Genomic DNA, 25629 nt, shown 5'->3' with positions numbered 1-25629 from the left:
ACCACTTTCTAAAGGCAGAAATCAATGCTCATTTGCAGGTAAAACTCTTAGTGAGTTGACTGCATTGTTCATGCAAGGCCTCCAGCTACTGACTTCACTTGCTAGTGGGTTAGCAGCTTAATAGCAGATAGTAAAATATGTAAATATCTAAATGTCAATTATCCTGTTTGTATTTTCAAATTTGTAATTGTGCTAAACACATTGTGTGCATAAAGCACATTATAGTTGTTTGTATAACTACATGTGTACAAAGACTAGTTGAGTTTATTCTTTTAAAATACATGACTGCTTCACTGTAAGTGTGTGAAACACTTAGGTTTAAGGTTGTAGATGCTATGCATCTAGACCATGTGTCTTGTTTGAAATTGGAATAACTGTAATACTGGAATTGTATAGCAATTTCAAGTTGAATGTGTGTCTATGCTGAGTTTGTTTGTCTCCTGAGTGGTACACTCTGCTATTTTACATATAGCTGCAGTTAAGCCATGTACAGGAGCCTAGAATTGCCATGGGGCCACAGTGTGATTCACAATTGTCTTAACAATGAAAATGCCTTCCTCACGACAGCATCCAATACCTCTGAACTTTGCATTTCATCATGCCCCTTAACAAAAACCATTGGTATGGAAGCATTTTGAGCCAGATAACACCTCATACTCACATTCTCAGGCTGGCTCCCTGTTACTACAGGACTAAATTTGCATCACAATTGTAAAACTTCCTTGTCTTTGTTTGGAGCATGATTACACTTACACATAGCCACAGCTAAATACAGACACACAGATAACACCATTTGATCTTCACACAGAGGATCAAATCTGTCTGATACTGCCTCAAAAATGTATGCAAAAAATGTTTTTAAGTCTATACATTCAGACTGTATTATAATTGTAGATTTCATCCCATTATCATTTGTTTTGTTTTCTTTGGGTTTACCTAATCACTTAGTTTGTTCCTCAAGTTTGAGATGTAAATTAGTATTTCTCATTCTTCCCTAAGTACAAACATTTTCATTGATATGTCATGTAATTAATTTGATTTCTGTTTCTTTGTATGTTGTTCATTTCAGTTGCAACAATGATTGTTTTTGAACATTTTAATTTCTGTATTTGGTCACACTGAATATTTGCTGATACTCTTACTGATGAAGGGGGTGTTAACAACAAAAAACAATCAACACCTACGTGCACTTTCGTTATTAATTATTTTTATGTTTCCAAAAAAACAGTTTAAGAGCTTTTAAGATCATCTTTTGTTCTCACCTTGACCATCTTTTTAAGTACATCAATTTAAGGGCCTTTTGCCAGAGACAAATTCAATCTGACCACATCAAATGTCTGACCAATGCTAAATGCCATGTTATTTTTGCTGTTTGTTGTGCCATATGTTCTTCTTAAATCACATGATCCCTGCTGCATAAGTTCACATCCCGTGTCCTGCTTCAGAAAGAGGAACACTGGGGTTCTACCCCACTTCAGTGCCTGCTCTTGTGGAGGTGTGAAGTATTCGATGGACGATTTGCATATCTATGAAGGATGCAACACCATCTGATGAAGATCTCTCACACAGGGCTGAAAGGAGAACAAAGACTGACCAGCTGCAACTGCAACACGTCTGGACCAGAAGTCTGAAGATGACATCTGCACACAACAGAAATCATATTTCTATGGACTGTGTCACCTTTTGCCTCTTTAGGTGTGGCCAACGGTGCCAAGGGGGGAACTGTAGGGTCAAAAATTATCAAAGACTTCTGTTTTCCTGTCCCAAACTATTTTGAGTAACAAAAGGGCCATTTGGCATTCCTGAAGACACAGAATTGCTGATATCGATCAAGGCCTGTAGGCCAACATGTTTATACATCGGGGGTCTGCTAATTGTCACACCTTTTGCACAGTGGGTGAAGCTGTAGTCTGCTGATTGGTCAGTTTGAATGTCTCACATTTGGGTTTCAGTCACATGGTCAAGGAAGGGATAAAAGAAGACTGTAAATGTTGCTCTGTCTCTTTCTCTCTGCTGGCTTTTCTTTGCTGGAGCTCTCTTCTCAGGGCTCTGCCCTCTCTCCCTCTTTTTTCTCCCTTTTTCCATCTTCCCCTCTCTCTTTCTCTCTCAGGTAATATTTTACATACATGTTAGGTACAATTAACTATATGTTTTTTACTATCCTTCATCTATTTTTGTAACCAATTCAAGTGTAACCATAACAAAATATTGTTATTAAACCATTTCAATTATTAATTATGTGTTAACTAATCTTGATTCAATATTAACTTTGAAGTGCTACCTATTGCAATACAATATAGTCACTTAATAGCACGCGCTCTCCCACATATTTAGCTATTGTAACTGCGCTTATTTCCTTCGTTGGTATAAGTGGCAGTGGGTTGTAACAGACTAGAAATGTACAGTTTTTTTACCATCGTGCTGATAACATTTCTTTAGTCCTTCGGCAATTCTACAGCCTGAACCACTGAAGGGAAACCACCCTTACAGATGGTGCCGAAACCCGGGATCCCTTGCAGTGAGTTTTCTGAGATTTACTTTGGTTGGTCATCAGAATGAGGATTTTTTTCATAGTTGATCTTATGAATGGATTAAAACTGGCCTTCTGATTGCAGACTTGGTAAGTATGTTTTCATTCTCCATTTTGCATGATATAGTAATTAGAAGGTTGAAAGTAGCTTCAGTAGTCCCATTACTGTACAATCCAACACCATTCAGATTATCTCCTCAGGGATGGAAGGGAAAACTTATAAAGAAAGTGACGCATTGTTTGCTTTATGGAGCAAAAAACTTGAGCCTACCTTGTGCAAACTCAAGAAAGAATATATTGATACTAGATGTTCAGATGATGAAATGTTCAAATGGTGGGACATAATTGGTAAACATCAAAAGAAATCAAAAACATGGTGAAATAATTGAGGCTTTAAACCTTCATAAGCTGTACTCGGCTACATGATTTGATGAAACATCTATCTTAAAGTATAGATGCTAATTGTAAAGAGCTGCATTCTAAAAAATCCAGAAATACAAAAGTCAGAGGCAATGATTCAGAATCTTCAATCACAGCTAGATAAATTACTAGCTGAACAGTTAGCTCTAAGTGAAAAATTTAAAAATCACAAGGGCACCATTGCAGATCTTAAGGCTAAGCTAAATGAACAAGAGTTCATGTCTCCCAAAACACTCAACAGTGATGGGGCTAAAAAAAGCATGTTCACTTCTTGGAAGAGGTGACTTCCTGTGATAATTCTAGAACTTTTAGTTCAGAGGAAGCATGTGCCACTGCTCAAAAAAAGTGTGCCGATTTCAGTTCTTAAGGTGATGCGGCACCGTAATAGTGCAGAGTAGTGGACCAGAACGCATGGTGTAAAGAAAGCATTAGAGAGTCATGAAAATCCTCAAACATCAGGTGAATAAAGCAAACAACCCTGTGGCAAAAATAGCAGGTTTTGTAGTTCCTGTCTCAAAATAGGCCATACAGAGGAAAAATGCTGGTCACTGGGTAGGGGTAGACCTCCACCTTATTTTCAGAAAGATAGGAAACCACTTTCTAAAGGCAGAACATCAATGCTCATTTGCAGGTAAAAACTCTTAGTGAGTTGACTGCATTGTTCATGCAAGGCCTCCAGCTACTGACTTCACTTGCTAGTGGGTTAGCAGCTTAATAGCAGATAGTTTAATATGTAAACATCTAAATGTCAATTATCCTGTTTGTATTTTCAAATTTGTAATTGTGCTAACACATTGTGTGCATAAAGCACATTATAGTTGTTTGTATAACTACATGTGTACAAAGACTAGTTGAGTTTATTCTTTTAAAATACATGACTGCTTCACTGTAAGTGTGTGAAACACGTAGGTTTAAGGTTGTAGATGCTATGCATTTAGACCATGTGTCCTTGTTTGAAATTGGAATAACTGTAATACTGGAATTGTATAGCAATTTCAAGTTGAATGTGTGTCTATGCTGAGTTTGTTTGTCTCCTGAGTGGTACACTCTGCTATTTTACATATAGCTGCAGTTAAGCCATGTACAGGAGCCTAGAATTGCCATGGGGCCACAGTGTGATTCACAATTGTCTTAACAATGAAAATGCCTTTCCTCACGACAGCATCCAATACCTCTGAACTTTGCATTTCATCATGCCCCTTAACAAAAAACCATTGGTATGGAAGCATTTTGAGCCAGATAAAACCTCATACTCACATTCTCAGGCTGGCTCCCCTGTTTACTACAGGACTAAATTTGCATCACAATTGTAAAACTTCCTTGTCTTTGTTTGGAGCATGATTACACTTACACATAACCACAGCTAAATACAGACACACAGATAACACCATTTGATCTTCACACATATGATCAAATCTGTCTGATACTGCCTCAAAAATGTATGCAAAAAAATGTTTTTAAGTCTATACATTCAGACTGTATTATAATTGTAGATTTCATCCCATTATCATTTGTTTTGTTTTCTTTGGTTTTACCTAATCACTTAGTTTGTTCCTCAAGTTTGAGATGTAAATTAGTATTTCTCATTCTTCCCCTAAGTACAAACATTTTCATTGATATGTCATGTAATTAATTTGATTTCTGTTTCTTTGTATGTTGTTCATTTCAGTTGCAACAATGATTGTTTTTGAACATTTTAATTTCTGTATTTGGTCACACTGAATATTTGCTGATACTCTTACTGATGAAGGGGGTGTTAACAATAGTTATTATTTTTTATTATTATTATTATTATTATTAATTATTTTTATGTTTCCAAAAACAGTTTAAGAGCTTTTAAGATCATCTTTTGTTCTCACCTTGACCATCTTTTTAAGTACATCAATTTAAGGGCCTTTTGCCAGAGACAAATTCAATCTGACCACATCAAAATGTCTGCCCAATGCTAAATGCCATGTTATTTTTGCTGTTTGTTGTGCCATATGTTCTTTTTAAATCACATGATCCCTGCTGCATAAGTTCACATCCCGTGTCCTGCTTCAGAAAGAGGAACACTGGGGTTCTACCCCACTTCAGTGCCTGCTCTTGTGGAGGTGTGAAGTATTCGATGGACGATTTGCATATCTATGAAGGATGCAACACCATCTGATGAAGATCTCTCACACAGGGCTGAAAGGAGAACAAAGACTGACCAGCTGCAACTGCAACAAGTCTGGACCAGAAGTCTGAAGATGACATCTGCACACAACAGAAATCATATTTCTATGGACTGTGTCACCTTTTGCCTCTTTAGGTGTGGCCAACGGTGCCAAGGGGGGAACTGTAGGGTCAAAAATTATCAAAGACTTCTGTTTTCCTGTCCCCAAACTATTTTGAGTAACAAAAGGGCCATTTGGCATTCCTGAAGACACAGAATTGCTGATATCGATCAAGGCCTGTAGGCCAACATGTTTATACATCGGGGGTCTGCTAATTGTCACACCTTTTGCACAGTGGGTGAAGCTGTAGTCTGCTGATTGGTCAGTTTGAATGTCTCACATTTGGGTTTCAGTCACATGGTCAAGGAAGGGATAAAAGAAGACTGTAAATGTTGCTCTGTCTCTTTCTCTCTGCTGGCTTTTCTTTGCTGGAGCTCTCTTCTCAGGGCTCTTCTCTCTCTCTCCCTATTTTTTCTCCCTCTTTCCATCTTCCCCTCTCTCTTTCTCTCTCAGGTAATATTTTACATACATGTTAGGTACAATTAACTATATGTTTTACAATCCTTCATCTGTTTTGTAACCAATTCAAGTGTAACCATAACAAAATATTGTTATTAAACCATTTCAATTATTAATTATGTGCTAACTAATCTTGATTCAATATTAACTTTGAAGTGCTACCTATTGCAATACAATATAGTCACTTAATAGCAACGCTCTCCCACATATTTAGCTATTGTAACTGCGCTTATTTCCGTCGTTGGTATAATTCTAAAAAAATCAAAAAAAAATAAAAACAATAAGATAAAAAACAAAAACAAAGAAATACAATTATATACTTTATATTATATTTTGCTATAAAAAGCAATAATAAAGTATTACAATATGCTGCAGCAGCCATCCGCTGAGAGAGAAATGAATCTGTGACTTGTTTCAATGCAAATTCAGAAGGTTTTATTCACAATATTGAAAAGAACAACAAGGTGTAAAATGATGACCATGAGTATGATGTCTGAGTAGTGTATGTAATCAGTTAAAGAAAGTCAACATCAATCCAACAGTCTACTTAAAGTCTTCAGTAAGTCATATGAGAGCCCTCATAAGTCAGTTTGTCAGTCGGTTTTAAGGGTCCTCTGCTTCAAGAAGAAGGCAAATCTTAGTGATGGGTCAGCCAAGCAGGTGCTCCTGGTCTTGATCTTGATGTGTCAGTCCTATTCATTATTGACAAGGGACAGTGGAGGGAATGTGGCCAGGACACCAGGGTTACACCCCTACTCTTTACGAGAAGTGCCATGGGATTTTTAATGACCATAGAGAGTCAGAACCTCAGTTTAACATCTCATCCGAAGGATGGTGCTTTTAAAGGTATAGTGTCCCCATCACTACACTGGGGCACTAGGACCCACACAGACCACAGGGTGAGCACCCTCGCTTGTCTCGCTTACACCTATTCCAGCAGCAACCTAGTTTTTCCAGGAGGTCTCCCATCCAGGAAATGACCAGGCTCAACCCTGCTTAGCTTCAGTGAGCAACCAGTCTTGGGCTGCAGGGTGATATGGCTGAGGCTGTTTTTTGTCATCAGTTTTTTCCTTTACTTGCTGAGGTCGATCAGTCGCAGGATCCAAGCCATCCCTTTTTTCAGTCGCACCCAAGAAGAGTAGTGTTTAAAGAATGACAAAATCTCATACTATTGATGAACTTGTAAAGTACTTCTGTTTCAAAACAATACATTACACCTACATCAGTAGGATCCACTCGCCACTCCTCATGTGGTCGTACCAGAAATGGAGGACCAGAAATAAATATCTGGTTTTTCAAGAATGAATCCACCCTTAAACTTCTGGATGTTAGGTCAGATGGATTATTGGATAAATTCACATGCACAAAGTCTCATTTCCAATGTACATAAGCACAGACGTCCTGTCTGTCCAAAACAAAATAATCCTGGAATTGCATCAAACATCAAACTTCAAACACCTTCAGACCTCAAAGTTCTCAAATTCATGGAGTTCATCAAACCAACTTGTCCATTGCTGTTGGAATGGTGCTGTTCCATCAAATTCTTTCTCTACACAAAAAAAGAAAGGAAAAAAAAGAAGAAGAAGTCCATCCTATACTTTATGGTCACCTTGGACTTAAAGACGTCAGACTCAGCGCACCACAGCACCCCCGATGCCATTTCCAAAATTAAGCTGTCATGTTGCAAGTCTTAATTCTTTACTTTCTAGTTTCAGTCTGCCTTAGATATGGCATTCAACACAGTGTGGCTGTTATCCATTCCGTTAAATGGAATCCACCTCTGGTGCAAATTTCAGTGAGCCTTTGGTACAACTACACAGCATCTGAAGCTGCAGGAACATATACAAGACAATCATCTACACAGAAGTTATTGTAGACAATGTCTGCAGTATTGGCATCTTATAGATCCTTATGGTCTTCTGAACACTTTCTCAATGCGTAACTAGAGCAACTTGGAGACGTTGCTCTGAACAAATGAACCAACATTCTGTACTCTTCCAGGCTGCCATCAATGTTTCCTCCTACCCGCCAAAGAAACCTCAATAGATCACAATCATCAAGATGCACCTTGACTTGTTGAAACTTTTATTCTAAGTCAGCCATTATGGCCATATATTCCATTCTGAATTGTACCAGAACATTCCTCAGAGGACTAGTTAAATCTGGACCTAGCAGAAGATGTTCATTCAATGATGTTCCCTAGTACAATGCTCCACAATCAAACACATCTCTGTTTTTTTGTTTTAGGGGATGATACACCCTGTGGTTAGGTATATACCATAAACGTCCAACGAGTCTTTCCAGTTCTGCTGTGGGAACCTTTTCAGCATGGTCTTTTGAGATGATATTTTCCATAAAGGTGGTATAATCAGCTTGAAAAGAAACTTTCTTCAGAGATTTAGAGTGCATTGTTCCACAATTGCTCTATGCCTTGGCATGCCTACCTTTTCATTTCTAAGTGGAAGACCAATGTGATAATGCCCATCGATAAGTTTTGCAGAATGTGACACAAATTCCATGAATTGGTGATCTTCCTTTGACATTCCTAGTTGTTCCTCTTGAACACATTCAGGAAAGTCAGCCTTGAACTGTTGCTCCCACATCTTCAGTTTCATAACCGTGATCCTATTAACAGTCATGTGAGGATGGTCTTCAACAACATCCTTATCGTTATGGGCTAAATTATTCAAAAAAAAAAAACCAAAACAAATCCAATTCCTCTAGCACATTAGCTCAAATCAACTGTTCTACACCAGCATCAATTGACAGCAAACATACATGGCTTAAATGAGGCCAACAAGCAAGATCAAAACAAATCCCCTTCTTCTTCAAGAAACTTCTTTGAGTTTCTACCTCCACTAAACATCTTGAATGTTTCCAATATCAGAAAATATAGGCTTGGTCATTGCATCATTCCTTTAAATCATATAACACTATTCTCCATATTTCTCTGAGCTTATGAGGACGATTCGAAAGAATGGCTTGCATATTAGTGGCAAGATTCATCGCGATCTCACAACGTTCTGTTAATCAATTAAACTCTCTACACTGCACAATCAACCTCTTATTTACATCTACATGTTGCTATAATGAGAGTATTCGAAAGCTTGCAGAACTCAGCAATTGACAAAAACTTGGCGTTATTTGCCGCTCTCCAGAACACAAATACACAATGGAGCATTTGCCAAATATGTTTCGCCAATATCAGATGGGGCCCCCTTATTCCCCGGGGCCCTAAGCGACCGCTTTCCTCGCTTATTGATTAAGTCTGCCCCTGCCTATAGGTGCATTCATGGCAAATCGTAATTACAGTAATTACAAGATTCCAACACGTAAAAAACATTCACGTCCTCGTAACTCATTATTACAACTTGTATGCTGGGAGTTTTCTGAGAGCTACATTTTGTACCATGTGACCGCTGTACCTCACGCAGAACCAGAGAAAAATGTAGATAAGCAGTTATTTTGTAATATTTGTTTTAAAACTTGTGTAACTGACTTTTGCCAATGTAGACTAATGTCTTCATACAAAGATAATGTGAACAAACAAAAGACAAAAAGTCTTTTATTGATTTTTCCAAACATTTCTGCTGTATGTACATAAACTGACAGTCATCACTGATAAGCTACTACTAAATATTGTAGAAACTTAATTTTCTGTAAAGTTGCTTTGCAATGATTTGTATCGTAAAAAGCGCTATACAAATAAACTTGAATTGAATTGAACTGAATTGAATTGAATTGAAGATGCAGCACATGCTATAGAAACGGATAGGAGGAACAGCACCGAGTTGAAAGTCACTTGTCATCTCGAAATTATGGTAATTACATGCCATAATGCAGCATAAACCCAAATGACGTACAAAACCGCAAATTACACTTTCAAAATAGACATAAGACATAAGCTGAGCTGAGTGCCAGTTTAATTTATTTAGGCTACAGGCTCATGCCTCACTCTCATCGGAATCCATTTTCTGCATAGGAAGAAAATAAATAAATAAATAAATAATAATAATAAAATTTGCCACAGTTTAAAGTATATATATATATATATATATATATATATATATATATATATATATATATATATATATATATAATTCACCACATCAAAATTATCTAGCAGTGAGATTACCCTACTGACAAAACCAGAGTAATTAGTTTCACCATTATCTTTTTAACATTAGTTTAATTTCTTTTCCTCTTTTTTTGTTTTTTTTTTTTAAATGTAATTAATTCATACACATAACAATAAAAAAATCCAAAATGGAATACTATTTATTTATTTTTAATCTCAGAGCTTTTAGCCTGCAGTATTTTGTCAATTTGCCACTTTTAAAGTTTTACCACTGTGCTTCTTTCACACACATTCAATCTTTCTGGACTTTCGGAAAATCGGAAAGCAGACTGTCTTAACCCAAACACGGGACCGATCTCTTCCTTACAGCGTTTGAGCGTTTTGTGCACACAGCCACTGTAGATCCTCTCTCTTTCGATTTCATTTCCCGGAAGGATTCTTAATATTGCAGCGATTCGCAAAAGAAAGACAAACTCTGCTGTGCAAGACTACGACTTTACGCGACACCAAATGCTATAGTTGGTGTATATATCGATCAGCTATTGACACAGTAATCAGGTATTAATATTGTAGCGAATATTTAGTAGAGTTTGTCAAGTCTTGAAAGCTACAGAACATGAGTGACGCCTCCTCGCCGCCACCATTGATAAAGGTAAGATCCATGATAAACACAGCACTCACTCACCGCCAGATAAGAGTACAGAGTACAGACAAGAGTGCTTTTATTAATGCCCACAAGAAAGGAAAGTGCTTTAAATACATGAAAAACACATCAAACTGTTCACTTAAGCAAATATTATATTAGACTTCTTTTTTTCTTTTTTGTTGTTATTTTGTAAACTTTCTCAAATGTCATAATAAAAAAGTCAAATGTTAGAGTAGATTTTTGATGAAAAATTTACTTTATTAAACATTTTTGGCAACACTGCAAAACTGAAAATAAAAACTGTTGTGTCTCAAATTTACTTTCACTTTTGCTGTGTGTGTTGCGATCTCAGTTTGTGTTCAAGAGTCGATTGTCAAGTTTCTGTATTTTCTGATTCAGTATAAATGCATTATTAGAGATCACTGAAAACATGGATTTTGAGAGGGAAGGAATTTTCTTAGATTTTTATTTAAGTAAATATTTCTTTCTGCTTTCCCTTCCAAGCTTCAACAGAGCTGTAATGGGAACAAACCCCCAGTTTACTCTCCGATTATGCACGACCCTCATAATGAACCTCCATACGGGTATGAGACAGTGCCTGATGAACTCTGCAAGCTACCTGGAAGACTACGTATGTTGCCACATAAAATTATTTACATGAATAGCATTAAAGGACAAATGTACTCGACCTCTTCATATATTTATGTATAAGTCTTCTTATAGTCCAAAGCCATACAAAGTTTGGTGAAAGGAATAGACAGAAATTATTCAGTCAAAACCTACTGTCAAATTACATTCAAACTTGCAAATATTGTGCCTGCATAACATCACATCAGTTTTGAATGCGTGCAAATGCACATTAGAAAGGGATGATTTTCACCAAATTATGACCTAAATCTTGGTCTGTTCCTCCCCAAAGGGCTTTATATGACATGAAATATAGTAAGTCAAGCATTTATGTGCCTGTATGGTGTTTTTATGCCTTTTATGGAGATTTAGAGCCACTAGACACACTGTCTACGTCCATTGCAGCCTCATCATTCTCCAAAATTCTCATAAAATTACCATAAAATGAAGAAATTCATACAGATTTTGAAAGACATATGGTGAGTAACTGCTGCCAGTGTTTTCAACGCTGTATTATATGCTTGTAATGTAGGGATCAATCCATCTTTGTGGGATAAGGAGGACGTGAATCTCTGGCTGCGCTGGGCTCAGAGGGAATATTCTCTGCGACGTGCGGACCACCAAAAATTTGAGATGAACGGAAAGGCACTTTGTCTTCTCACCAAAGAGGACTTCCGTCTTCGCTGTCCCAGCTCTGGTGTGTGATAATGAAATGATTAAGTTACATCTATCCGGTTCGTACATACCTTTCATAATAATTTTGGTAACTGCTGTGACAGGTGATGTTCTGTATGAACTCCTTCAACATGTGAAGCAGCAGAGGAGATCCAGCTCCAACACACAGTCTCAACAGATGCCCGTCTCACACGGGACAACAGGTGATATGTTCTTCAGTGTTCAGCTTAGGTCTTAAAAGCAATCAAATTCATCCATTTTAAACAGTCATGCTTGTATTTTTTGACCACTTGCATATTTTTATACAATTATTTGGTAACACTTTAAAATAAGGTTCCATTAGTTCATGTTAGTTATTAACATTATTTAATTATCTAACATGAACAAACAATGAATAATTCATTTATTACAGTACTTATTCATCTTTGTTAATGTTAGTTAATGAAAATGCAGTCGTTCTTGTTAATTCACGGTGCATTAACTAATGTTAACAAGCACAACTTTTGATTTTAATAATGCGTTATCAGATGTTGAAATTAACATGAACTGAGATTAATAAATGCTGTAGAAGTATTGCTTATGCTTAGTTCATGTTAACTAAAGTAGTTAACTAATGTTTACTAATGAACCTTATTGTAAAGTGTTACCTAATTATTTGTTTGGTTATTAAGGTTTCATTTCACTGAATTTTAGAACATTTTTAAGTAACAAGCCAAGAGGACTCTTCCTGATTCAGGTTTTTCTTGTGCAATTCTCCATTATGGGCATTTTGATAAATATCTGACTTCCTATTTGAACAAGTGCCAGAGAATAAATGACATGGCTTGCCAAAGCTTGTAGCAAACACACCGTTGAAGGAATTGAGCCACTGTTTTTACTCCAGTCCTTGAAAAGGGAAACATTTGGCATATCATACTTACTTACCATTTTATATCAGTATTTTATAGTCCTTTATAATTTGATTCTGAGGGGAAACACACTGATCTGCTTCATTTGTGTAACATGGTGATAACACCCATTTCTTTATGCAGGAGGGAATTTCCTGGTTGTAGCGCAACTAGAGCCATTGCCAATAGCTGTGGCTAAACTTAGACCTACTGTACCTCCATTCAAACAATACTGTACAATGCATTTCATTCATATTTGCCATTTTTCAAGACTTGACTCTATATGAATAAAATGTTCAGTCGTTTTGCAGTTACAGCTGTAAATAGCATTTGATCATTGGTCTTGCAGGTCCTAATGTTCCCTCTAACAGAAGTGTTCCTGTTTGTCCCGCGAATCCAAATTCCTGGGTGTTAACATCTAGATGCAACACAGATCAGAGCCAGGAGAGGAAACCTTTGTCTGCTGACCCTGAGCATTCACATGGCATGCACAGAGGTCAGCGCTTAAACCTCAAAAAGTCATGAAATCAAAGCCCTGGGGTCCCATTTATAAAACTCTCCGTAGATTTCATCAATCTGTATGTACATAAGTGTGTACATATGCACAAAAGCTAGATTTTGTACGTGCATCTCCTCCATGAAATCACCATATATGGAACTTACAATGCCTAGTTTTACTATGCATAACCCCATCTGCATATCATTTCCATGCATATTCCCATCCACGTGACACCATATTTAACACTGTTAAAGTTATGAGATACTGAGTATAAATGCCATTTGTGCCATACACAATTTTTATAATAATAATAATATTTTATATTCTTGTAGAATAATATTCTTGTTATGTTTTAGCATAAATACATCAAAATCCATAAAAACAAAACTGTTTACAATAGTTCTCAGATAAATATTTTAGAATAGAGTTGATCTCATTCTTTTCCACTGGCCAAATAGTATTTCAATTGTTTTAAACAATTCAAATCAAATGTAATTTATGCACTAAATTTTAAATTATGCACAACCTCTTTTAGTTATTTTTAGTGTATATTTATTGCATTGTAAACAGAATGGTCTGACTCAGCACATCACTGACAAAGTAGCCTATTTTAAAAAGAAAACAAGCAAATTACCATTTTCTTCAAGTTGAATCCTTCAAATATAGTGGTATTTTTAATAATGTTGTGGAGATGCCTTCAAACGGCATCAACACCTCCGTGCAGCTGTGCTTGTACAGTAAGATATTATCACTGGAACTATTCAAACCAGACAATGTACAGACCGTGCATACGCATGGTCTAGAGTGTCGGTACTTTGCGTACATATTTACGCCAAGTTTATTTTTTATAAATCCCGATTTGTGTGTGGAAAATTGCGTACGCATTTTCTATGCCCATTTTTTGCTTACGCAACGTTTATAAATGAGACCCCTGGGGATAGATCTCATTTTATTATATTAAGTTCACCCAAAAATAATAACATGCTGAAAATGTACTCACCCTCAGGCCTGAGATTGTTTATCTTCAGAACAGATTTGGAGAAATGTAGCATTGCATCACTTGCTCACCAATGGATGCTCTGCAGTGAATGGGTGCCGTCAGAATGAGAGTATTAACAGCTGATAAAAACATCACAATAATCCACAAGTTAATGACTTGAGAAGTGAAAAGCTGCATGTTTGTAAGAAACAGATCTATGAAAATGTTTTAACCTCAAACCATCGCTTTAGGTTAAGATGTTTTAATATGTCTGAATCAGGAGAGAAATATACACAGATAAAACATGGTTTTCAAGTGAAAACAGTCCAAAACTCTTCTAAACTCTTCTATGTCAGTGGATGGATATTCTGGTTATACTGATAGTTATTCAGGTTATTCTGACGGCACCCATTCACTGCAATGGATCTGTTGGTGAGCAAGTGATGTAATGCTACATAAAAATATTTTCTGGTGAACTCATCTTCATCTTGGATGGCCTGAGAATTAGTAAATTTCCAGCAAAATTGTTTGGGTGAACTATTCAAGATTAGATGCCGATATGATATTTCTGAGAATGCTTATTTTGTAAGTCTTTACAAGTTCATCTTTGAACTGCAATGGGTTTTAATGGGTTTTTACAGTATTTAATAAAAATGTTAAATATTATATTTTCGAGCCCCACACATGAAATGTACAAGATTTTATAGACAAGAAATAATTTAAGTTTTTGATCCCATGATTTAATTAATTCCCTAATTTTAGTTAAACCATGGGTTTTAGTTTAACTTATAATTTAAATTAAAACAAGGGAACAAATTAGTAAAATATGGTCACAATTTACCTAAAATGAGGGGATGAATGGACACAAAGTCGTGGGAGCAAATTTGTGGCCACAATATGTATGATCTTTCTTCAGCATGTCATTTTTTTTTAAAAGAATGTTAAAAGTGTCCAATTTAACATTAAAACTCGTTGGAAGTGTACTGAGGCTTCTAGTGGGTCCCAGCTCTCTGACTGAAAACCACTGATACAGGATATGGATGAGTTTTAGTACTAAAGTAAAAATTCACTTTGACCCTTGAGATTCTATAGCTCTCCTTTTGTTTGTATTTTGTAGAGCTTTCTCATCATTCTCCTGAGGAAAAAAATCAACAGATGTCTCCAGACAAAACCAGACCGCCTTTAAATATTTACTCTAGAGATGAGCCTATCAACCTGTCCAATAAACCTACAGGACCTGCAAACACCACACAGACCTCTGAGGCTAATGGAAAGATTGCAGGTGCTCATGCATTTTGTATCAGACATGGAAAACTGGTAACAAAATAATATATGATACCAGCCATTGGTAATGGAGAAAAAAATAAATACTGGTCTTTTCTTTAGTGTTGAGCAGTAACTAGTTATATGTAACAGTGTTACGTAATTTAACTACAAAATAAATGTACATTAACTGCAATCAGTAACAGTTACTGAGAAAAATGTGAAATTAAATTATGAAAAGTTTTTGATGTGCACAATGCCTCTTGCCATTTAAAGGCCGTTTAGTAAAGTGATGCTATTCTGATGCATTTGATTGGTTCTTTTGTTTGAATTTGCAGCACACCACTTCTGCCAAGTACATCAGTCCACATTGCAAGTGAAAGCCTTAGGCCACAACCTGTCTGAGAGTTGATTAACTGATTAACAGTTAAAAACATTTGTTAGAAATTTAGAAAAATAAACAAAAATGCAATCAAATATAATCGGTTACATCACTTTAAGTCATTAAAATAGTTACACTATTTATTGCATTTTAAATAGGGTAATCTGTATCCTATTACATTTAAAAAGTAACCTTCCCAACACTGCTTTTCATTAGACTGCAAACTCTTATGGGACTATGTGTACCAGCTGCTGTCGGACAGCAGGTATGAGGCCTTTATACGCTGGGAGGATCCGGATGCCATGATCTTCAGAGTGGTGGATTCCAACGGACTGGCACGACTCTGGGGCAACCACAAGGTACTGCAACAGACCACACCAGCTCATTGTTTTAAGTGTGACATAATAATGGGGTCTGTTTGTTTGTTATTGCAGAACAGGGCCAATATGACCTATGAGAAAATGTCCAGAGCATTACGCCATTACTACAAGCTCAACATTATCAAGAAAGAGGCAGGCCAGAGGCTGCTCTTCCGGTGAGTGGAGGCACTCAAAAGGCAATTGAAGCACATTTGGTTTTTTGGGGGGTTTTTTTGTTTGTTTGTTTGTTTTGTACTCAAATGTAGTAGTTGGGTAATATGGGAATTTCTGTCATTGGTTGATGATGATGCTGACCCCTGATAAAAAGGGAGCAAGCCAAAGGAAGAGAGAGAGAGTTGATGCTAATATAATTCCAGGTTAATTCCATGCTATTAAATGCTACATATCCTTTGTTAAAAAAACTGAAAAGTGCACTTAATTATAAAGAAACGTGAAATTGAAATGTACAACAAATTTTTAAAAGATTTTAAAAAAAATAAATAAAATAAACTGTTCTTTCAGAAAATACATTACCGGTAATTAAATAAAAGGCTGTTAATTAAATTTAAGTGTACTTAAAGAGTACACTTTCCTGATTATGTTAACATACTTAAATATAATTTTAAAAATTGCAGTTTGAAATAATGTCAAGCACTTTACATTTTAAATAATTGTTTTAATTGTTTTATTTATTTTTTATTTTTTTTTGCTTTAAATAATTGCACATATTTTGATGCATTGACTAACATCCTAAAGCACATGTAAAATACTTGGTTTACACGTTACACGTTTTTTAAAATTAATATATTGTAAATATACCAAATTGCAACTTCATCATTACAAATGTGTAATTATAAATATATTTAAATATTTGACATACATATTAATATACTATAAATATCGTATTTCAAAGACAATAGAATTATGAAATTACATATGAAGATGCACTTTAGTCCTACTTCAATCAAAACACTCTAAAGTTCAGCTAAATGGATTTAATATAAATTTCAGTTCACACTTGTGTCCACATTTAAGATATTCTTAAGTATGTTTAAGTATATTATTTCTGTATTAAATTAAATTACAGTTCTTTTAAAGCCTATTTTAGACTAGATTTATTTAGAATTCACTAACATATTTGAAATTCTTTATCATTAACAAGGATTCAGTGGATTTTTGAACTCACACAAGGGGGAGCTAAAACTGTTAATTTGGTTAAACTGGGCATTGTGATCTCAAAATGGAAAATATTGGCTTGGCCCATATGTTGTACAATCATCACATGTTTTCTAACACTCCCTCTGTGCTGCAGGTTTCTGAAGACCCCTGAGGAAATCATGCAAAGCAGGTCAGACCGTGCAGAACCGTCAGGGTCTCCTGATATTCCTGCGTCTCCAGACTACAGAGAAGACGCTCTGGAAGTATCACCTGTATCGACTCCTACTACCATGAGCCCCAGCTCTGAACACAACTTCAGCATATCACCAACCCCATAACATTCACTGCCACATTCTGATCCATGTTCAGCTTGTCAGCAGAATCAGACTTTTAGAACGTCCAATGCAGCTCAATGTGAAAACCAGAGGTTCCACAGGACTCAGTAATATTTTAGGAGCCACACCACATGATTTTGACTCAGGGTAATGTAGTAGTGTGCAGTTGTTTGCTGTCAGTAAGTGTTAAAAAGTGATTTGACACTAATTTTTCAACACAACAATAACTGATCCTCATAGTTGATCCTCATAGTTGATGATTGGAGTTGATATTAAATTTTCTCTCAGGATGTAAAACTGTGCAATGTTATTTTTACATATTTGTGAACTGTACTGCATTATACTATGCTATATAACAGCATTACATTGTTGATTTTTACCATTAATCGAATATTATTAATCTACAGAATGAAATCTGTGAATTCATTAATCAGCTATTAACTGTATAAAGGGTGTTGACAAATAAGATGCTCATAAACTTTTTTTTAGGCTAAAATGTATGCATTTTGTATTTGATTAAATTTTATTATATTTTACCATTTATTTCTAGGCCTTTTGCTGTTTTCTTACAGTAAATAGTTCTCTATAACAAATACTCTTTTATTAGTACAAATATTTATTTTTATTTAATAAATTCTAGGGGTATAATAATTATAAAATAATTAGAAAAATGTTGATGAATGCATCAATGCAATGAAATACCATCCAAAGCACATGCAGACCCCACTAGGAGGCCAAAAGGAAATTTCAAAAATTACTTAAAATTATTTAAAGTACTGTAAGACAAAACAACTAAAAATAAGAATATTTCTTATTTTTAATTTACCCCCTCTACAACATTTTTGTTTCTTTAAAGAACCAAGGTTCCCACTGTCTTGGAAAACCTATATGAGAAATTTACTAATAAAATAATAAAAAAATTATTACTACTACTCCAAAAAAAATCAAAAAAATTAAAAAAAACAATACCCACAATATTCTTTAAAAAAAAATAAATAAAAAACATATTTCTTCTGGTTATGCCAAGCTGTAAAATATTTTATCGGGTAGAAATTTTGAGTAAAAAAATATATATTTATTTTTATTTTATTTATGTTTTAATCTTAATCCTCATCCAGTAAATCACTAACAACTGGAAAAGTCATGGGGCCTTTGAATATTACTTTGGTAAAAATATTAAAAGTAATCCGTTCAGCTGGGGGAAGTGACATCACTTGTTCATTGTTCACAGCAAATAAACCCTAGCTGTGTGAATGGTACATTTAACATTATTTTATCTTAACATGTCTAAGTTTTGGAAGAGGAAGTTGATAACTTTAAGTTTCAATTTTAGTGATTCATAGTCAGTTTTGGGCAGTAACGCCTTACTGTAATTTGATTACTTTTTTAGTAACGGAGTAATTTAGGCAAGGCAAGGCAAGTTTATTTATATAGCACATTTCATACACAATGGTAATTCAAAGTGCTTTACATAAAAGAAAGTAAAATAATCATGAAAGAAAAAAAATAGTAATAATAAACATTGATTTAAAATGAATTTTAAACAGTTAAAAATAGAAAATGATTTTACATAAAATACAGTGAATACATAAAATACAGTGCAATCAGTTCGGACATCGCACAGTGCTCATTTAATAAATTTACACCTAAACAGATGAGTTTTGAGTCTAGATTTAAATGTGACTAATATTTTAGCACATCTGATCTCTTCTGGAAGCTGATTCCAACTGCGGGCGGCATAATAACTAAAAGCAGACTCCCCTTGTTTTGAACCCTTGGTATTTCTAACTGACTCGATCCTAATGATCTGAGTGGTCTGTTAGGTTTATGTTCAGTGAACATATCTGCAATGTGTTTCGGTCTTAGGTGATTGAGTGATTTATAAACGAGTAAAAGTACTTTAAAATCAATCCTAAATGTAACTGGAAGCCAGTGTAAGGACCTGAGGACTGGTGTGATATGCTCAGATTTTCTGGTTTTAGTCAGAATCCTGGCAGCAGCGTTCTGGATGAGCTGCAGCTGTCTAATGGTCTTCTTGGGAAGGCCGGTGAGGAGACCATTACAGTAGTCCACACTGCTGGTGATAAAGGCATGAACAAGTTTCTCCAAGTCTTGACTGGAAGCAAAACATTTCATTCTTGCAATGTTTTTTAGATGATAGTATGCTGATTTAGTTACTGCTTTGACATGACTACTGAAACTAAGGTCTGTCTCCAGAATCACACCAAGATTCCTGACTTGATTGTTGGTTGTTTGATCCCTAGAGTCAAGGTATGCATTCACCTTTAAAAAAAAATCCATCTTTCCTAACTAAATCAATTAATTCATTCCCTTCCTTAACTAAATAAAGAAAGCTCTGGCACATCCAACTATTAATTTCATCAATACATTGGCAGAGGGAGTCAATGGGGCTGTAGTCATTTGGAGATAAGGCTAGGAAAATCTGGGTATCATCAGCATAGCTGTGATAGGCAATTTGGTTCTTTCTCATTATTTGACTCAGTGGGAGCATATACAGGCTAAACAAGAGCGGTGCAAGAATTGAGCCTTGTGGGACTCCGCATGTCATGGACGTCCAATTAGACTTATGCTCTCCTAGACTCACATAATAACCTCTCCCTTCTAAGTATGACCTGAACCATTTGAGTACCATCCCAGAAAGCCTGACCCAGTTTTCCAGTCTCTCTACTAGTATGTTATGATCGACATTGTCAAACGCAGCATTGAGATCTAGCAATACCAGCACTGATATTTTGTTATCAAGATTGCTCTTTTTCAGGAGGGGCTAAACAACTGCAGTTTTCAGGGAGTTTGGAAATGTCCCAGAAAGAAGTGAGGCGTTCACCACTTCTAAGAGATCTGCTTCTAAACAGTTAAGCACATGTTTGAAAAGAGTTGTGGGAAGTGTGTCAAGATAGCAGGTTGAAGATTTTAGATGCTGCACTATTTCTTCCAAAATTTTGCTATCAATTGCTATCAGTTGCTTCAAAAATAGACATAGTATCTTTTTGATTTTGCGGCCGAGTCTGTCTGACCTCTGCATTACTTGAGGATGTGCTAATCGCCTTCCTGATATTGAGGATCTTCTCAGAAAAGAAGGAAGCAAACTCATTGCATTTAATCTCACATAGCATTTCACTCAGAATCTGACTTGGGGGGGTTGTCAGTCTCTCAACAGTACCAAAAAGAGCAAGATTTCTATCTAAGTCAATTTTTATAAGGTTTGAGAAGAAACTCTGTCTAGCTGTGGCTAGTTTCACATTAAAAGCATGAAAGGCTGTCTTTATAGATGGTATTCGGTTGTTAAGTGATGACGTTAGAAGCGCTGTTTCCGGGTCCAAGCCTCAACTCACTTCATTTGAGAATACTACCTCAGCAGCCGTTTATGAGCACCGTTTATTTATATTAAACATTTAAGCTAAACTTTTTCAAACTTACGGTGTACACTACAGTCTCCATGTTCACAGGGTCCCAAATACAAATTATTTTTATATTTATTTATTTTTATTTATATTTTCATTGTCTGACCATCTGGGATTTCGGTATGGAGTTAAAGGTTAGGATTATTTTTTTTTGGTAGTATTATATCTCATTGTGGGTATTAGCACCTTTTGTTGTTTTCTCGTGGTATCTGATAGAGCATTTCGACACGGAAGAGGTGACACGTGACGTCATTCTTAACAAGCGAATAGTGAATTTCAAGTTTCGTCTTCCGCCACATCCGCTTAGCTTTTCCGCATTGTCTTTTCATAGTCTGAACTGCTATTGATTTTCTCCAAACTGATTTCTGTCTGCTAATTTTCTTATTGACTATTAGAGGCGCAATATCATCAATAGCATTCTTAACTTTTGAGTTAAAGGAATCAAGGAGAAGATCAACAGAGTCTGCAGAAATGCTTGGTGTTAAAGATATAGCCTCCATAAATAGCACACTAGTGTTCTTGTTAATGCATCACTTTCTGACAGAGACAGACCTAGATATAGTGGTAGCAGAGATCAATAAATCAAAGAAAATACAGAAGTGATCAGATAGTGCTACGTCCTTAATAACAATGGATGAAATGTTTAGACCCCTACTGATGATTAAATCTAGAGTGTGTCCACCTTTGTGTGTGGGTCCATGCACATGCTGAATCAGGTCAAAAGTGCTTAAAACCGTTATCATTTCTTTTGTAGTTTTGTTTTCTGCATTATCTATGTGAATATTAAAATCCCCTGCAATAGCAAAACAGTCAAACTCTGAGGAAAGCATTAATAACATTTCTGTGAACTCTTCAACAAAGGCTGGAGAGTATTTTGGAGGCCTGTAAATAATGATAAACAGAATGCATGGAGCACCTTTCAGCACAATCCCTAGATATTAAAAAGACAAATACTGACCAAATGACACCAGCTTGCATTGGTAGACATATTTAAACAGAGCAGCTACACCTCCATCTCTCCTAACAGTCCTACAGACACTCATGAAAGTAAAGTTAGGAGGGGCTGCTTCATTGAAGACTGTTTTTAGTTTAAAGCGTTATCATTTTTTAAAATAGTAATTAGAGTATAGTTACAATCCGAGGTCTCTATACATTACTGCCATGTTACATTGCTGACAGAATGCACTGTTTTATAATCTAGAGATAAAAAGGATGTAACGCACTGACGAGTCAAGTGCCAGTGGATTAGAGACCTGCTCCCACGAGACCCGATGCAACAGAGTATGAGGTGTGATTTATGCATTTACTTTGCTAACTAAGCAATCAATCGTGTCAATCATCACGTACCTTGCTGTGAGCAGAAGCCGTGACCAATGATGTGTGATAAGAAGCGCAACACTTTCATTGCTCCCCTTTTCGCTTGAGATGCTGTGTGAGAAGATATGTGAGAAGCTACGTGACGTCTGCGCCGTTATCTGCAGGACCTTTTGCCAGTTGTGTGTGATTTTGTCAAATGTCTAAAATGCAATAGATTAGTGTTTTAAAAAACCTGTGTTATAACATTTTAGCACCTCCAAATCCCCAAATATTTCATAATCTTCAGAATTTTGATGAAAAAATTAGTAAAAATAAAATTACACTGCAATATTAGCTAATCAAAGAACTTACAATGTTATTTAGAATAAGTGCTTATAACTTGTTAAAGAACAACCAGGAACAACCAATTCACAGCTTTGTAAGCACCATATATCGCTAAGATAATGGCAGTATAATCTAAATGGAAAGACAACATTTTTATTAGTTTAAGAGACATTTGTCCCCAAGAAAACCATTAATGGAAAAAGGGCTTAATGCATTAACACAGTTTAAGACCTAAATTAAAATTGAAATTCTAAATTAAAGATTCATTCATAATGTAAGCAATGGACCATGAGTAAATGCTTTAATTATGTAATGATTTACTAATTAATTTAGTAGTTTAGAAATTATAATATTCTAGGCTATATATTATACACATATCTTCAAAGTTGGCTTCATTTTACAGATATTTTATATTTTCATTCATAAAACACAAACACGTCATATAATTAACTCTAGTGTCACAGTGTGAACTTAAATAAGACAATTATCCATAAGCAAGCATTCAGTAGCAAAACTGATGACACACCAGTCAGAATCTCAGGATAGTATAAACAGGAGCACAGGTGACTGCTTTAAAAATGCATCCTAGCACTGGAGAGAGGCCGAAAGAATCACTGACAGGGTTTTACACTGCTTACACAGTGTAGTGCAATATAGTAACTATAGTAACAGTACTTTATATAAGGGACATTTCACTATAAAGTGACATGTTGTACACACTCAAACTTGTGACTGTCATTTTTTTTTTTTGCAGAACTAAGTCTGAAAGACAACTGCCTAAGGGAGGTAGAGAAAGTGTTTTATCAGAAGACCAATAAATTTATTTTTGTTTTATATACTACTGTAATGAAATATGTCTAATTTATGCGATCCACAGTATACTGTATTATGTTACATTCCTATTTGATATTTAGTTCTTTTGTTTTTGAACGTTACTTCTCTTGTAAGACCACTTACAGTAGTGTAATGAAATTTGATGCATAAACTTTATTGTATTTTATTCTTTCTGCATTTTTCATTTATGTTGTATACTAAGACATTGAGCTGCCAAATAATTCCTGAATCCCAATAAGAGGTTTTTGTTACAGTGTTCTGAATTGATTTCAATAGTGTTCACTGGGCAGGGATGTTGTCTGTATATTTGTACTGTAGGTTTTGTCATGTGAGGCCAAAGTTTGATATTGATAGAAGTAAGGGTTTTTGACTGGAGTATTTGATTTTGACATGGAAGTTTGTTTGTTACAAGAATGTGTTTATAGTTGTGCGAAAGTGGTGAATTGTTTCATGAATTGTGTGTTAGTCATCATGAAAAACAGCATTTTGGAAAACTGAAACAATTGGAAAATCTTTGGAATAAGCAATGTACACTGATTATATAAAACTATACTGTCAGAACATCATAGTTAAATTAAATTGTTAAATGCATTAATTTCTGTTCAAAAGTGTGAAAATTGATTTTTAAAAATAAGCTTTAAATAGGCCCATTCCTTATCCTGTGGCTCTATCTAGAGGACAACATTAATATCACAGCTTTTACCCTCAGGTTATGTCATCACATAGGGCCTATGCTTTGATAATAAAAGAAACAGCATAATTGTTTTTTTTTTATTTATTGATTTATTTATTTTTTTACACTCATTATAATTCACGTTTCAAGGAATATCAACTAAAATAATTTGGAAATCATGTAAGCCTACTCAGTGACTAACATGGAGTGTCCAAATATATTCACAGTTACAGTTTAAATAAAATAATACAATACAATAATATAGGCAAATTTTAATCGGACCACATATGAACTTACTGGTAATACAACACGTCTCTAAAGAAAAAAAAAATCACTATACAGTAGACCACATTTCTGAAAACTAGATAATTGTATGATCAGCAGATGTCTATTATTTCAGAGTTCATAGGCTAATGCTTAGAAATGATGTTTAAAGTTATCAAGTTCATTTCATTATTTGTAGCACGCAAGCCACCCGATAATCGCAGCTTTGTCCTTTGTTAATACAAAGTCTCAGCCTTCTGTAAATTTTATGATAAAATACAAACAATAAACATCTTTTTTATGCTCTTTAATTTGTAGTGAGATAATTTGTTCAGTAGCTGCAATGAGATTTTCCTCTATAATATTTGCAGCATGGAATAAACATGAATTTTTGAATGCATGTTGAAAAAAAATCAGAACAATTTAATACAAACAAATGTCTCATGAATCGATTAATCAGAGTTAGAGTTAAAAAAAAAAGTTAAAAGAATAATGGATGCCACAGACGTTTTTTTAAATTCACAATATAACAGAATTTTATTATTGTATTCTTAAAATATTATGATGTTAATCTTATTTATTCAGTTATTTTTCAACGTGGCACAAAAATGCTGCCTTATAGGCTACTGAATGCACTGCGGCCCAAAAACAAGCAAACAAAAAATAAATAAATAAAAAAACAAACAAAAAAGTAAAAATAGTGAGGGGATATTTTAATTAATTGTTAATAAACTAATGTTTTCTGAGTCAATGTTGCAAAAATGAATTTGACGAACCTGACTTGCCGTCTTCACATTGGACGTGCCTATAGAGAGAAATGCGTCTTTACGGATTACATAATGAAAGAGTTTTTGTTTTCGATTTGAATGATTTCATTTTAAAATAGTAATTTAAAACACAAAAAGCATTCTATAGATATTCTATAGATATATTTATCATGTCGGTGAAGCGCTCCTGCTCAAGACCAAGAGGACAGAAAGCGCATCCTGTCTGTTTTGCTTATTTAACAAAAGCATGGGGTTTTGTTGATATTGTGATGGCACACAAATACAAATAGACCCTTTGCAGTTCCGAATGATGTATACTCTTACCTTTATGAGGAAAAACGACGGCATATTTTTAAAGGGGTCATATGATGCGATTTCAGTTTTTCCTTTTTCTTTGGAGTGTTACAAGCTCTGGGTGCATGAAAAAGATCTGTAAAGTTGCAAAGACTAAAGTCTCAAATTCAAAGAGATAT

General features: G+C 35.2%; 1 protein-coding gene across 2 annotated transcripts; it reads left to right on the top strand.

The window, feature by feature from the left end:
- Positions 1-10143: 10143 nt before the first annotated feature.
- On the top strand, positions 10144-18098 carry LOC109047908 (transcription factor ETV6-like). 2 transcript variants are annotated; one of them, XM_019065562.2, is made up of 9 exons: positions 10144-10397; positions 10896-11022; positions 11551-11715; positions 11798-11896; positions 12930-13076; positions 15176-15340; positions 15920-16062; positions 16138-16238; positions 17375-18098. In XM_019065562.2, exons 1-9 carry the CDS (start codon positions 10362-10364, stop codon positions 17556-17558), a joined length of 1167 nt encoding a protein of 388 aa, XP_018921107.2. In that variant the 5' UTR covers positions 10144-10361; the 3' UTR covers positions 17559-18098. The 2 variants fall into 2 exon arrangements, with proteins under 2 accessions (XP_018921107.2, XP_042568610.1); XM_042712676.1 differs by lacking the exon at positions 12930-13076.
- Positions 18099-25629: the final 7531 nt, after the last annotated feature.

This window comes from Cyprinus carpio, chromosome A23 (genome assembly GCF_018340385.1).
Source record: "Cyprinus carpio isolate SPL01 chromosome A23, ASM1834038v1, whole genome shotgun sequence".
Classification (NCBI taxonomy): domain Eukaryota; kingdom Metazoa; phylum Chordata; class Actinopteri; order Cypriniformes; family Cyprinidae; genus Cyprinus; species Cyprinus carpio.
The sequence above is the reverse complement of the archived record's forward strand: the minus strand, read 5'-3'. Positions and strand labels throughout refer to the sequence as shown.